Source organism: Octopus sinensis, linkage group LG15 (assembly GCF_006345805.1).
Source record: "Octopus sinensis linkage group LG15, ASM634580v1, whole genome shotgun sequence".
Lineage (NCBI taxonomy): Eukaryota > Metazoa > Mollusca > Cephalopoda > Octopoda > Octopodidae > Octopus > Octopus sinensis.
The window spans coordinates 11306347-11319697 of NC_043011.1; the positions used below are offsets into that span (position 1 = coordinate 11306347).

A 13351-nucleotide genomic window follows, 5' to 3' on the forward strand; every position below is an offset into this window, starting at 1 on the left:
ATGGTTTTTCCTCCCATAGTCATCAGACGATTTGAAAAAAAAATTATATTTTTCCTGAAATTCTGTCCAATAAATTAAGTCTGTGTACCAAAACAAGGCATGGTTTCAAATACAAGAAAATGCCATACTGACATTTAAACAAAAACGAACAGTACCGTTCGTAGTGTTAGAACAGATAAACTTAGAGTTAGAGAGACTATAAAATAATTGGAGTTATCCAAAAAGTGAAATACAGTAAATGGGAAGCATCAACTGTGTACATTAAGAATGATAAAATCGGAGCGTGCGCTGATTTTTCCACTGGTTTAAACAAATGTCTTAAAATGTGCCACTATCCGATACCTACTTCAGAGGATATTTTTGCGAAATTAAACGGTGGCAAGATATTTTCTTAATTGGATTTCTCTGTCGCATACCTTACAGATTAGAGTAGATTATGAATGCTCTAAATACTTAACAATTAACACACATAAAAGACTGTATAAATACAACAGGTTACCATTTGGATTAAAAGTCACACCAGCGATTTTTCAACAGATTATGGATGCAATGTTAGTGGACTGTGAATTCACAATTCCATATCTGGATGATATATTCATTAAAAGGGAATGCAGTGATCAACACGAGCACGTAAAATATGTATTCGAAAAAATTAGGGATTACGGCTTTACTTTGAGTGGAGAAAAATGTGAATTTTTCTTACCGGAAATAAGATATCTAGGACAAATCATTGATAGAAATGAATGGACATTGACCAGACTCGCCAGGGACAGATTCAAAAATATTCTCCCTCCGACTAATATAGCAACCTTACAAGCACTTTTAGGATTGGCAAATTATTACCAAAATTATATTCCAAAAATGCATAAGATGACCCAAGGATTTCGAGAATGAAATCATTAATGAGAAGATGCTTATATTAGCCAACAATGGACGGTGACATTGAAGAATCAGTAAAAGCATACAGAGGATGTGCCTTAGCTGCAAAATCACCGACCACTAAATGGTAGCCGAGACCAAAAACATGTTCAATGAACCAGACTGTATATTGATTATGCAGGTCCACTTAAGGGTTCATAATACCTTGTGGTGGTAACAGTTTTTCAAAGTGGCCGGAAGTGCATAAATGTAAAAAAAAAACTGACATCTGCGGTCACAGTAATTGTTTGCCAGGTATGGTATTCTGAATAGCATTGTGTCGGATAATGGAACTTAATTTATGTCAGACAAGTTCAGAAAATTTTGCAAAACGTTCGTTATCGAACATATCCCCACTCCGCCCTATCATCCTCGGTTAAATGGACAAGCAGAGCATTTTGTTGACACTTTCAAGAGGGCATTGAAAAAGGTGAACAATTAAATGATGGACGATTCTGCACTTCAGCAATTTCTAAGAGTGCAACGAGTAACACCTGATCCGAATACACCGTCGGAGATGTCACCCGCAGAATTGATGTTTGCTAGAAAGGTTAGATCTATTTTTGATAAGCTTATACCTAGTAAAAAAAAAAAAAAGGCAAACAACAAAAATACTTCAAAATTCTTCAAGTTAGGTGACAAAGATTTTTTTAAAACTATAGCCATGGTAAAGAAAGCTGGGAGGACGGTGTAATAAACAAACTGGAAGAATGATAGTCCTGGTAAAAAAAAAAAAATTGAATACAAAAGACATATTAATCACTTGGAAAAACAGTCATGAGAAATGAAATCTCTTTGGAAGTACTGCACGACACGTTTGAGGTACCAACACCCAAACAATTTGAAACTACACATTCTAGCACCAGAAAACAAGCAGAAAAGAACAGAAACACTGGAATTGAACCGTAAACGTAAGAGATATTAAAACTCTGAGTGGAGATCAATTCTCAAAAGGGGTGAAGATAGGGGAGACTGATTCTAAAAAGGGGAAATGTTGTGAAAGGATTCCGACCACCCCCAAGTAACTAAAGGTGGATTGACTCATTGTTATAAATTAAAGAACTGTGAGCGATTGGCAGTTCGTGTTGGTAACAGTTCATTGTAGCCTTTGATATAGAGCGTTGAACCTCGTGTAATAGTAGTTGCTCCTTCTTCGTTATATTATATATCTAATACGAGGATATAAAACAACCATGTCCTTTTCTTTTGCAAGAAAAGGATATGAAATATTTTCTTTTTTTTTAGCTTTATTTATTCAAAATAAATTGTATCAAAATATACTTCATAATATATAATTTGTGTTTTATTTTAAACTATCGACAATTGAATCCCCTTTCTTTTTGTGAGTCAGCAAGTATTGTTTCAAAGTTATTTACTGAGACTGTGTAGAGGCTTCCTTGAAACTACAAACGCATGCTTTCTCTTATCTGGATAGTAAGTATAAATAGAACTTGTCATATGAAAATCTTTTCAGTCAGTTGAACTACTTTGATGTGAAGCTATGTCTGTTCTACTTCTGTTAGCAACTGTAATAACGATGTCAGGTAAATACTCATATTCTCTTTAATTATTTCTTGTAGCAATATTTGGTATCACCTGGTGTAAAGTTATCACTCCCTATTTCAAGGTATTTCCTGCTAATCTGAAATTAATTTCAACTTATCCCCAGGATAAACTGAACCCGATTTCAAATTACTTCTGCATTTTTCACATTAACCCCGCCCTGGATCTACTAAAAGAATAAATTCTAACGCTTACAACTCATGATACATTTATAACATTTAAACATGCGCAACATCAAGAAATTGTAAGCATATCTCAAAACGTGGGGAAACAGGATCAAATTTCAAAGACGTTTTAACAACTTTATGATGCTTTTTAAGCACACTTTAAATGCCAGAGATTCTGAGTCTGTTATTTTGTAAAATAATATTGGTATTTACATAGATTTTTTTTTAAACAGAAACTGATTTCAATCAGTGAATTCACAACAGTGGTACTTTTTTCCCGTAAATATATTTTGTTAATTTGAAGTGTGTAGAATATATATTTTTTTTGCATGTGGAGGCATTGGTTTGCTTATGATTTAAAACTATTATTTCGTTTTGAATTAAATAAAATAAACATAAAATGTAATTATAAATATATTTGTGAATTTCGATGCACTTTAATGCAAAGAAATATTCTTATCGTAAAAAATATACATTAATACACGTGAAAGAAATGTGTTTATATATAAAACGAAATATATTTATACACTTTAAATGCAAACAATGTGCATTTATATAAAAAAAATATTTCTGTTGCAATTAATTTCCCATTTAGTGTAATGACGTAGTTTTGTATGCTAATGAAATATGTAATTTTTTTTGTCATAAATCAATGAACAAAGAGTTATTAGACTTATTAAGTGGGTAGGATGAAATCAATTAGTGGGAGGGAAACTAAAGGGTTGGTGGTGCTGGTTGAGGTGGATGGTAATCCAAAATCGCTACACCTGGTTTATAGAAAATATAATAAATGCTACAGATATTTAAATAAATGAAATGCAGGTACATGTATAGTAGTATAAACGCTAAAAGTTTATTAATACTGTACTGTGCTGTTTATTAATACTGTACTAACTGTACAGGTACTTGTATCAGTGAAATAGGATTCATTAAACATTTTTGTGTAATTGCTTGGTAGGATCTTTTCGGCAGTTTTTTCTAGCGGTGTCACCCATAATTATGGCCCTAGTATCGATCTATTGCATTTCAATCTATTTTAGATTTAGGGTTAGGGGTGGGGGGCAGGGTATCTTTTTTTTTCTTCACAAATGTAAATAAACCCAATCTATTTCTTAAACGAGGGACATATTCATACGGCACAGAATGTTTTCACCCCAATAGACGGTCATTGATTGGTTGAAATTGCCGAAATGCAAGAACAAGACCAAATATCTTACAAACTATAGAATTTTCTCAATAAAACCAAGAGAAAAAGATGTTTTATTAACACATTCTACCAGTATATGAAGTTTCAAATTTTTTAGTTACCTAGAAACTATGTTAAAAACTGCCGTTCAAACCGAAAAGATCCGTTTGGTATCACCCAGTGTAAGAATTAAATATAAAATATATTTATTAATTACTGTACTGACAAAGAATGCTACAGTACTCCTGCCCTCAAATCGGCAAATTATAGAATTCTACTGCAACAGCAAAACTAATAAGGTAGATTTGGAAGTTGAACACTGTCAGGATTATTGTTTGTTTTGTTGTTGATTATTTCATCGTGGGTTTCTGATGATGTAGGAGGGATATCCACGATAGCTGCAGTTGAATTGGAGTACACAATATTTTTAGCTATCTTTTTAAACATTTTATCCAAGCGAAGTTGCTTTATGTGAAATTTTTCATGGAGCATATGCAAATTCTTTAGTTCTCATTCCAAAGGAACTAGAGAATTAGAAAAGTGGATATCCCTTTTGATTACTTCATTCACTAACTCAACATCTGTTTCATTTTCATCACTTCTTATAATTTTATCAACCTTCAGAACATTATTTCCAAATATTTTCTATTATTTCCAAATTTGTAAGATCTCTTTATATATAAACGGCAAAATGTCTGTGTGTGTGTGTGTTCTTTATACAAATCCACAATTTTTCAGTTAGAGGGCTCGCACTTTCTATGGTCATTCAAAACCGTCCAAGGATGGTCGTGCACATCTTTACATTTCCCCAGTCACCCAGCAAAGCCATTAAAAAATCAATAGAAGTGACTTTTTTGTGAATTTTCTATCCAAAACCCAATCAAAATGCCCGAAACTTGATACGCCAATTGAATGCCAGCTAGCTGTATGTGGTTGGTCGGAGACTTGGACAGTACTCGTGTGTATGTGTGCACGCACGCAGCTGTATATGCATGCACTAGCACTATGACCCGGCGTTGCCGAGTCATAGTGCTAGTAATGTATAAAATGCATTTTCCCACTAATATTAATCCTGTCTACCAAATTTTCTTCAAGAAGATTATTTATTATATTCTTGGCAACAGATCTTGTAACAATTTTTGCATGACCCATTATCAACATTTTGTCCAAATGTGTTAGCAAACATGAGATCAGGTCACAACAAGTCTTTAGTAGAGATACTGTTCCTTTTTCCATCCCCCAGTAATGAACCAAAGAACCTCTTTCACATTATATTATTCAATAAGTGTTGGTACAGACTTTCTAGTACCGGACACATTGATGAAAGTGTGTGTGTGTGTGTGTGTACACACACACACACACACACACACACACACACACACAGAGTGTAGCAAGAAAGTAAAGATAGAGAAATTGTAACAGAAAAGAAAGGAGGGGAAAATTGAGGAACTGGGTTAAAGCTGCTGGTAGAACATCTTAACCCTCGTTTTGAAGATTGTACATAGCAAATTATTGATTTATAAAATAGTATATGTGTCTTAGTATATTTGTATTTGTATTTTTATTTTTCAGAAGCTCTTCAATGCTCCTGCAATTGTCAAGTTGTTAGTCGTTCGCAATGGCATGCTCGAACACCAAAAGAAATAGACTATATAAGCACACCAGTTAATATGGTCTTTATACACCATACCAGTATGGACAGCTGTTTTAATCTCACTAGTTGCATTGAAGAAATGCAAAAGATCCAAGACTTTCACATGGACACACGAGGTGAAATTTTTGCTTTAACTTCTTTTTAACTCTTCCATTGCATTTCTTTCAATGACTTCAAATTCAAACCTACATCCATCAGAATTACGATCAAAGCTCGTCAAGCAGATATTCTCTCAAGTTTTGACAATTATCATGAAAATGTGTAGCTATACTTCTGTGTGATAAAAAATTATATTGATTTCAAATTTTAGCACAAGGCCAGCAATTTAGGGAGGCAGGATAAGTTGATTACATCGACCTCAGTGCTGAACTGGTATTTATTTTATCGACTCCGAAAGGATGAAAGACAAACTCGCTCACAACATCATAAGCGGAAAGTGTAACCTCTCGAAAGAGCTGTTCTTCACTCCTGCTCCAGAGCGTCGGCTGTGGGGTCACTCCGATTCCATCTCAATCGAAGGAGAGGGTCTTTCTCCGTCCGGGTTGCGGATCCGTGGAATAAGCTGCCGGACGAGATAGTGAAGATGCCGACGACCGCCCGGTTCAAAATCTCTCTTGACCAGAAATGGCCTGAACTCTTTGCATGAACACCCTCCCTGTACATAACTCCATGTCCCCCTACATGGCCTTGCTTTTGCTTTTTGAGCCAAAAATTAACTTAACTAAACTCGACCTCAGTGAAATCTAAACTCAGAACGTAAATACAAACGAAATGCTGCTCAGCATTTTGTCCTGCGTGCTAATGATTCTGCCAGCCCGCCGCCTTACTGATACAAATTATATTGCGAGATGTATTGTATTATTATATTTCACTATAGGCGGTGAGCTGGCACAAACGTTAGCACGCCGGGCGAAATGCGTAGCCGTATTTCGTCTGTCGTTACATTCTGAGTTCAAATTCCACCGAGGTCGACTTTGCCTTTCATCCTTTCGGGGTCGATAAATAAAGTACCAGTTACGCACTGGGGTCGGTGTAATCGACTTAATCCGTTTGTCTGTCCTTGTTTGTCCCCTCTATGTTTAGCCCCTTGTGGGCAGTAAAGAAATATATATTTCACTATGCAATATAAAAGACAGTATAGAAATTATGAGATCTTTCAGCTGTAGTCCTGGTCTGTTTTTAAGTTGGCTAGTTGTGATGGTTTTGCACCTTTGCATTTTGTACGTTTCCATTTATATATACCCGTAAATTTGTATTTTCTCATTTCTGCGAATCTGTATTTCAGAATTTTGCAAACTCCGTAACTTGTAATGTAAGTTCGTAATATGGTAATTTTTCATATGGTAATTTTGTAAGTTTAGATTAGTGCAACAGTGTACACTATTCAAATTTTGGTTAGTCAAATGTTTGGTTAGTCAAGAGGGAATTTTCGCCTGAATTACAGCTTTTATATTTTTAATTAAAATTTTCTTTTTTAGTTTTTCTCGTCTTCTTTTTTTAACACCCAAATACATGCATAGTATGCACTTGACCATGTGTGTACATACAGGTCTGTGTGTGTGTGTATCCATACATACACACATGTTTGTTTTTGGCTTGGCCTTACTCACTAGAACCAGAAATTCCAGTTTTCGCTGAGAGCACCATTTTCTTTTCCCCCCTTCACATCCATAACTAATCTAGAACCCATCTTCCTCAAATAACACACGGTACACACACTCGTACACATACGCACTTAACAAGAAACCTATGCAAACACTCTAATGCTTCCTTTGAATCACCCATACACATGTGCTACACTCTCACACACTTTCGCATACATGTTTCACAGCATAACATAATGATAATGTTGCATACATACACGCACACATCTTTATATATAAAAGTGAGGTTGTGTGCTGTCTGTCTCCTACGATTTAGATTCCCAACTACTCCCACATTTTGGGGTGCAGTTTAACCAAAACCGGGTATCTTATAGTCGTGATTCATATCGAGCCCTTCTGGGTATTAGCGCGCGTTTACGATGAGTCTACAATTTAAAAAAAAATTTACCATTAATTTTTCCTATTTTTGGCATATATAAGGGAAGTAACTCTCTAAAAATTTATTATTAAATCTCAGAACGTAAAAAGCTACAATAACACCCCTCCCTTTGGTGGTTAGCCATATTGAGATGGCTATTATACTTTACATCTCTAAAAATGCTTATATAGTTATTTCCCTTACAAACCCGAGCATCGCCAGGCGATACTGCTACACAACGAAGCAACGTTTGTATCATATACACAAACACATATACAAAATACAATGGACATACACATGTCTAAGATTCCCTGAGCACTTGTAAATAAAACTGGCATGCACAAACACGTACACACAGTCGTGCACGCACTAACACATGATACGCAGAAGAACATACATACATGAAAAATTACTTTTCTGAATCCCTCAAACACACATACACACATACTAACATGTACACAGATATGCTCGCATTTGCTCTGAATACAATTTATCTCACTATTCAAATTTTGGTTAGTCAAATGTTTGGTTAGTCAAATTTTTGGTTAGTCAAGAGGGAATTTTCGCCTGAATGACACCTTTTATATTTTTAATTAAAATTTTCTTTTTTAGTTTTTCTCGTCTTCTTTTTTTTTAACTCTGTAGAGTTCCAAAGAAAGACTATGTCTGTAAAGTCATAGAAATTAAGGCATAATTAATTACCTCTAAAATCAACAAAGTAGATAATCAGTAGACAGCTTCTTCAGTGAAGTTTATATTGAGACTGGTTATCTTAAACATTCTCTCGATGTTCAAGAATTTTAGCGCGAAAATCTCTTTGAGTACAGAGAGCCAACAATAATGGCGATTGCTGATTAAATATTGATTTGAAAGTAAGTCAGCCAAACCTTCTACATTGTATCTCATTGTCCTTATTTGCTAATATAAGTACGTGTGAGGGAGAGAGAAGTTGTGTGTTTATGTGTGTGTGTGTGTGTGTTTGTGAAGGAGAGAGAGTAAGTGACAGCGTTCATCAAAAGTAAAAATATAAAATGTTTTTTTTTCTTAAACACGAGATATAGTCTTCAAATTTAGGATGTTTTTGAAAGACACTACAATTTATAATCAGATTATATATACTTTCTCACACAACAATTGGATCTTTTCCTTTTGAAAGCCAGATTTTCCTAGTTAACTAAACAATTTGAAACTTCGTATACTGGTAGAATGTGTCAAAAGAAAACATAATTGTAAACCAAAATGAAAACGGAATTGTAATTTCTAAGTTTAACGTTGTTTAAAAATTCGAATTTTAACCAATGATATTCTTTCTTTCGGCCTCATATTATTTACTGCTTCTGAAAATATTGTTACTGTGACGCAAACAGCTATTTTGTGACGTAGTTAACATAGCTAAAATGTAAACATCACCGTCCCATATAACAAAGTCCTAAACAGACAGAATAATAATAAAAATACGGCGGGCTTTCGAAATAGCTGTCGAGAATAAAATGAAATTTCGATAGTAAATTTTTGGAGGGGTTTCGGTAATTTTCGTCACTCTAAAATACATGTAATTCGCATTAAATCTTATTTTTCTGAAAAATCCACGTTTTAAAACATTTTAACTGCCCACCACTTCATCGTGCCTTTGGAGTAGGTGTCACACTTGGGATGATCAAACCTAGAATACCTTTTATCATAGGTAATTGCTTGGAGTTCACCTTGAGAGCTAAAACTATATATTTAGTTTCGATATAAAAAATAAAATTGCACAAAATTTTGGTACAAGACCAACAATTTGGGAGGAGGGGTTAATCAATTACATTGACTGGTACTTAATTGATCATGAGAGGTAAAGTCGACGACGACGGTAACGTGAGGAGTCGGAAGAAATGCCACAAGGTATTTTGTCCGACGCACGAACGATTCTGCCAGCTTGCCCCATCCCCTTCCTTAATAATATTTCTTTCCCCAGCAAGTACAAGGCCTGAAGCTGATGGGAAGAACTAGTCGATTGTATTCAACTGGTACTTATTCTATAAGCGCCGCCCGAAAGAAAGAAAGCTCAGCAATATTCGAACACGGAACGTAAAGATTCGTAAGAAATGACGCTAGGCATTTTATCCGATGCACTACCGATTCTGCCAGCTTTACATTATATTTTTCGTCGAAGTTTAACTATGTCACCTTGATATATTTTTACGCGTGGACAAATAATAGAGAGATAATGTGGATCAGATGATATTACATTCTGACAAGGGCTTGGTAAAGGACTGTTAAAATGTTTAGGGATACGGTCCTATACGTTCGGGTTTCAACCCTCACCGGAATTCAAAACAAGCCGTCTGTTCTTCCTCGGTCGAGAAAATACATCGATCAAGTATTGGAGATCGATATAAATGATTATACCCTCCACTCACCCCAAAATATATGCTTTGTGTCTATAATCAATATTACAAATATATTGTTATTGCTATTTAACTCAGGTCATCCTGATAAACCCGGTTGAGGATCAAAGGGTTCCAACTATGACAAACCCGTATTTTTGCGCCCCCCCCCCTTTTTTTTCAGATATAGCATCTATGATTATATTAGCCAATGTACCCTTCCTTTAACCCAGTAGTATATGGTTTTAAGGGGATTTGGGTGTTATTCCTAGCACATCGACGAGCGAAAACGCAGAGGGGCCGTGATTATGTGCGAGTATGCGTATGGATGGGTACGTGTGTGTATGTGGGTGCATACAAGCCAAATAACCGGTTCAAGACGTGTGTCAAACTGAAGAATCAAAGCGTGTGCACAAGTTTATAGTAAATATATACATTGTATAGAGAAAACACCCGAAGCCTATACAAAAACACTGAATATGTGTTTATTATTCATCCAAAGTAAACAGTACGTGTGTGCTGTTTACGTCACAGTAACAATATGTTTAGACGGGGCAAATAATTTCAACTCAATACAGAGAATACGATTGGTTAAAATTCGCAGATTTAAACTCCGTTTAAACTTATAAAATACATTTTTGTCAAAAAAACTAGTTGAAATTATTGTTTTCTTTTGACACATTCTACCAGTATACGAAGTTTCAAATTATTTAGTTAACTAGAAAAATCTGAAAAATCTGGCTTTCAAAAAGAAAAGATCCCAACAATTAAAATACATTTATTTCAAATCACTTATTTATCTATTTATCTATAAAAGGCAGGGAGTGTGTGTGTGTGTACGTGAATGTAATTTATGCACGTCCACAAATTAGCACACATGTCGCTCCAATTTTAGGACATTGGTCACGATCATGGCTGTGTTTTTGTCTACTTATTTTCCCCGAGGCACCCACGGATAGTGGTAAAAATCGATTTTCAACCATAACTTTTACCAATTTCTGAGTTAAGTCACCTGTCAAGCAATGGTGAGAAAGAAAAACAAAGGACAAATTTTTAGATTAACACCCGCACGATTTTCACTAAGAAAAAAAGAAAAAAAACTCAGTTTTTTTGCGTGGAATCAAGTACCCTGACCTCCTAATATGCTGCAAATCCCTTATTTTGATTCGGAGAAAAGTGCGGTAGGGCGAGGGGAGACCCCATCCCGGAATCATTGGAAATTTTTTTTCGTTCAATGAATTCCTGTGACCTCCAAATGTGCTACAAATCGTTTTTGGGGTTTGAAAAACGGGGTGGGGTGAGTTTGAAGCCTCGGAAATTTCACCCTCACCCATACGATTTTCACAACGGAAAAAAATAATAGTCTGATTTTTTTGCATGAAATCGAGTACCCTGACCTCTTAATATGCTGCAGATCCCTTATTTTCGTTCGGAAAAAAGGGGTGGGGTGAGGTCTCTCCCCCGCCCCAATCCCGGAATCATTGGGAATTTTTTTCCGTTGAATGAATTCCTATGACCTCCTAATATGCTACAAAGCCCTTTTTGGGTCCTAAAAACGGGGTGGAAGCCTCGGAAATTTTACCCACTCTCAACGGAAATAAATTTTCCAGATTGTGAATTACATGGTTCATTATTAAATTTATTAAATATATATAGTAAGGAATGTGAAATATTGTGTGTGTGTGTATATGGGGATGGATGGAAGCACTCCGTCGGTTACGACGACGAGGGTTCCGGTTGATCCGAATCAACGGAACAGCCTGCTCGTGAAATTAACGTGTAAGTGGCTGAGCACTCCACAGACACGTGCACCCTTAACGTAGTTCTCGGGGGATATTCAGCGTGACACAGAGAGTGACAAGGCCGGCCCTTTGAAATACAGGTACAACAGAAACAGGAAGTAAGAGTGAGAGAAAGTTGTGGTGAGAGAGTACTGCAGGGATCACCACCATCCCCTGCCGGAGCCTTGTGGAGCTTTTAGGTGTTTTCGCTCAATAAACACTCACAACGCCCGGTCTGGGAATTGAAACCGTGATCCTATGACCGCGAGTCCGCTGCCCTAACCACTGGGCCATTGCGCCTCCACGTCTGTGTGTGTGTGTGTGTGTGTATATATATATATATATATATATATATATATATATATATATACACACACACACACACACACATACACACACACGTGGAGGCGCAGTGGCCCAGTGGTTAGGGCAGCGGACTCGCGGTCATAGGATCACGGTTTCAATTCCCAGACCGGGCGTTGTGAGTGTTTATTGAGCGAAAACACCTAAAAGCTCCACAAGGCTCCGGCAGGGGATGGTGGTATATGTGATATATATATATATATATATATATATACGGCAGTTTGTCTGTCTGTGTGTCTGTGTGTCTGTCAGGTTGTACCCTCACCCTGACAACGGCTTTCAACCGATTCTGATGAAACTTGACACACACGTAGCCCAATGTCATAATTCAAAACTAACGCAGCAAAAATTTTGAAAAGTTCCCCCAGTTCTGAAAAAAATCGATAAATTCGACATGGGTCGAGAATCTAAGCTTTTTATATGCAAACATTTTCTACAGACTATCTAGGGGACGCAACTCGACCTTTTTAACTCTCAGAACACGTGGGGTAAGTATCCCAAAATGTATAAAAATGTACAAAAACGGCAAAAAAGCGGGCAGCAATGTGAGTGACAACAACGAAAAAGTCAAAAGTGACCAAACTGAACAAACGAATGGAAAAGGTTTTTTGATGCACACGACAAAAGCGGTTTATAATAAACCAAGAGTTTGCAAGTAGCGTCCGAGGACCCTTAGGGTACGTCAAAAATTTAAGGTAAAACTTGCGGCTGCAGCAGCTATTAGCAGCTATTAGCAGAAGTTGGGGGTAAAGTCTCGAATGTAATTTCTTCCTGGTAGGAATTGGTTGGGTTGAATTATCGATAGCTGTTTGATAGTTATTTGGGAGTGAAGAGAAGACATTGCAACCTACACATGCTCCTTCGTTCCCTAGAGGGAAAGGACTAGATTGGGATTAGTCGTTGCCTACTAGGGGCTCTTACATACCCGGGCAACGCCGGGCTATACTGCTAGTATATATATATATATATATATATATATATATATATATGATTCAAAATGTGACCGCGTGTGTACCGTTGGCGATTTTTTTTTTCATAGTTCTGATTATATATATATAAAAGAATTTTTTGCGTAATGAGATAAAAAAACCCCAAGGCCGTATAGATATTAGAGCATTTATTGATAGAAGGTCTTACAGCTGTTTCTAGGATATTAATTAATAATATCCCTTCATTGGAGATGGTGTGAGAGGAAAAATTAAGTCATAGTTAGTTTCGATGTGATACAAATAGAGAATGAGGTGGAGGAAAGAAAATAGATGTAGGATATGTATGGGTATTGAGTTCAATACCCATACATATCTTACATCTATTTTCTTTTTTTGAAC

At 36.2% G+C, this 13351-nt stretch overlaps 1 protein-coding gene across 1 annotated transcript in view; it reads left to right on the top strand.

Annotated features, from left to right (window-relative positions):
* Nucleotides 1-2334: 2334 nt before the first annotated feature.
* Nucleotides 2335-13351, top strand: part of LOC115219878 (peptidoglycan recognition protein 1-like) — a 17332-nt gene continuing 6315 nt past the window's right edge. Inside the window, exons 1-2 of the mRNA XM_029790178.2 lie at nucleotides 2335-2462; nucleotides 5407-5604. Of these exons, the coding sequence (XP_029646038.1) occupies nucleotides 2420-2462; nucleotides 5407-5604 (241 nt within the window). The 5' untranslated portion in view covers nucleotides 2335-2419. The remainder of the gene's footprint in view (nucleotides 2463-5406; nucleotides 5605-13351) is intronic.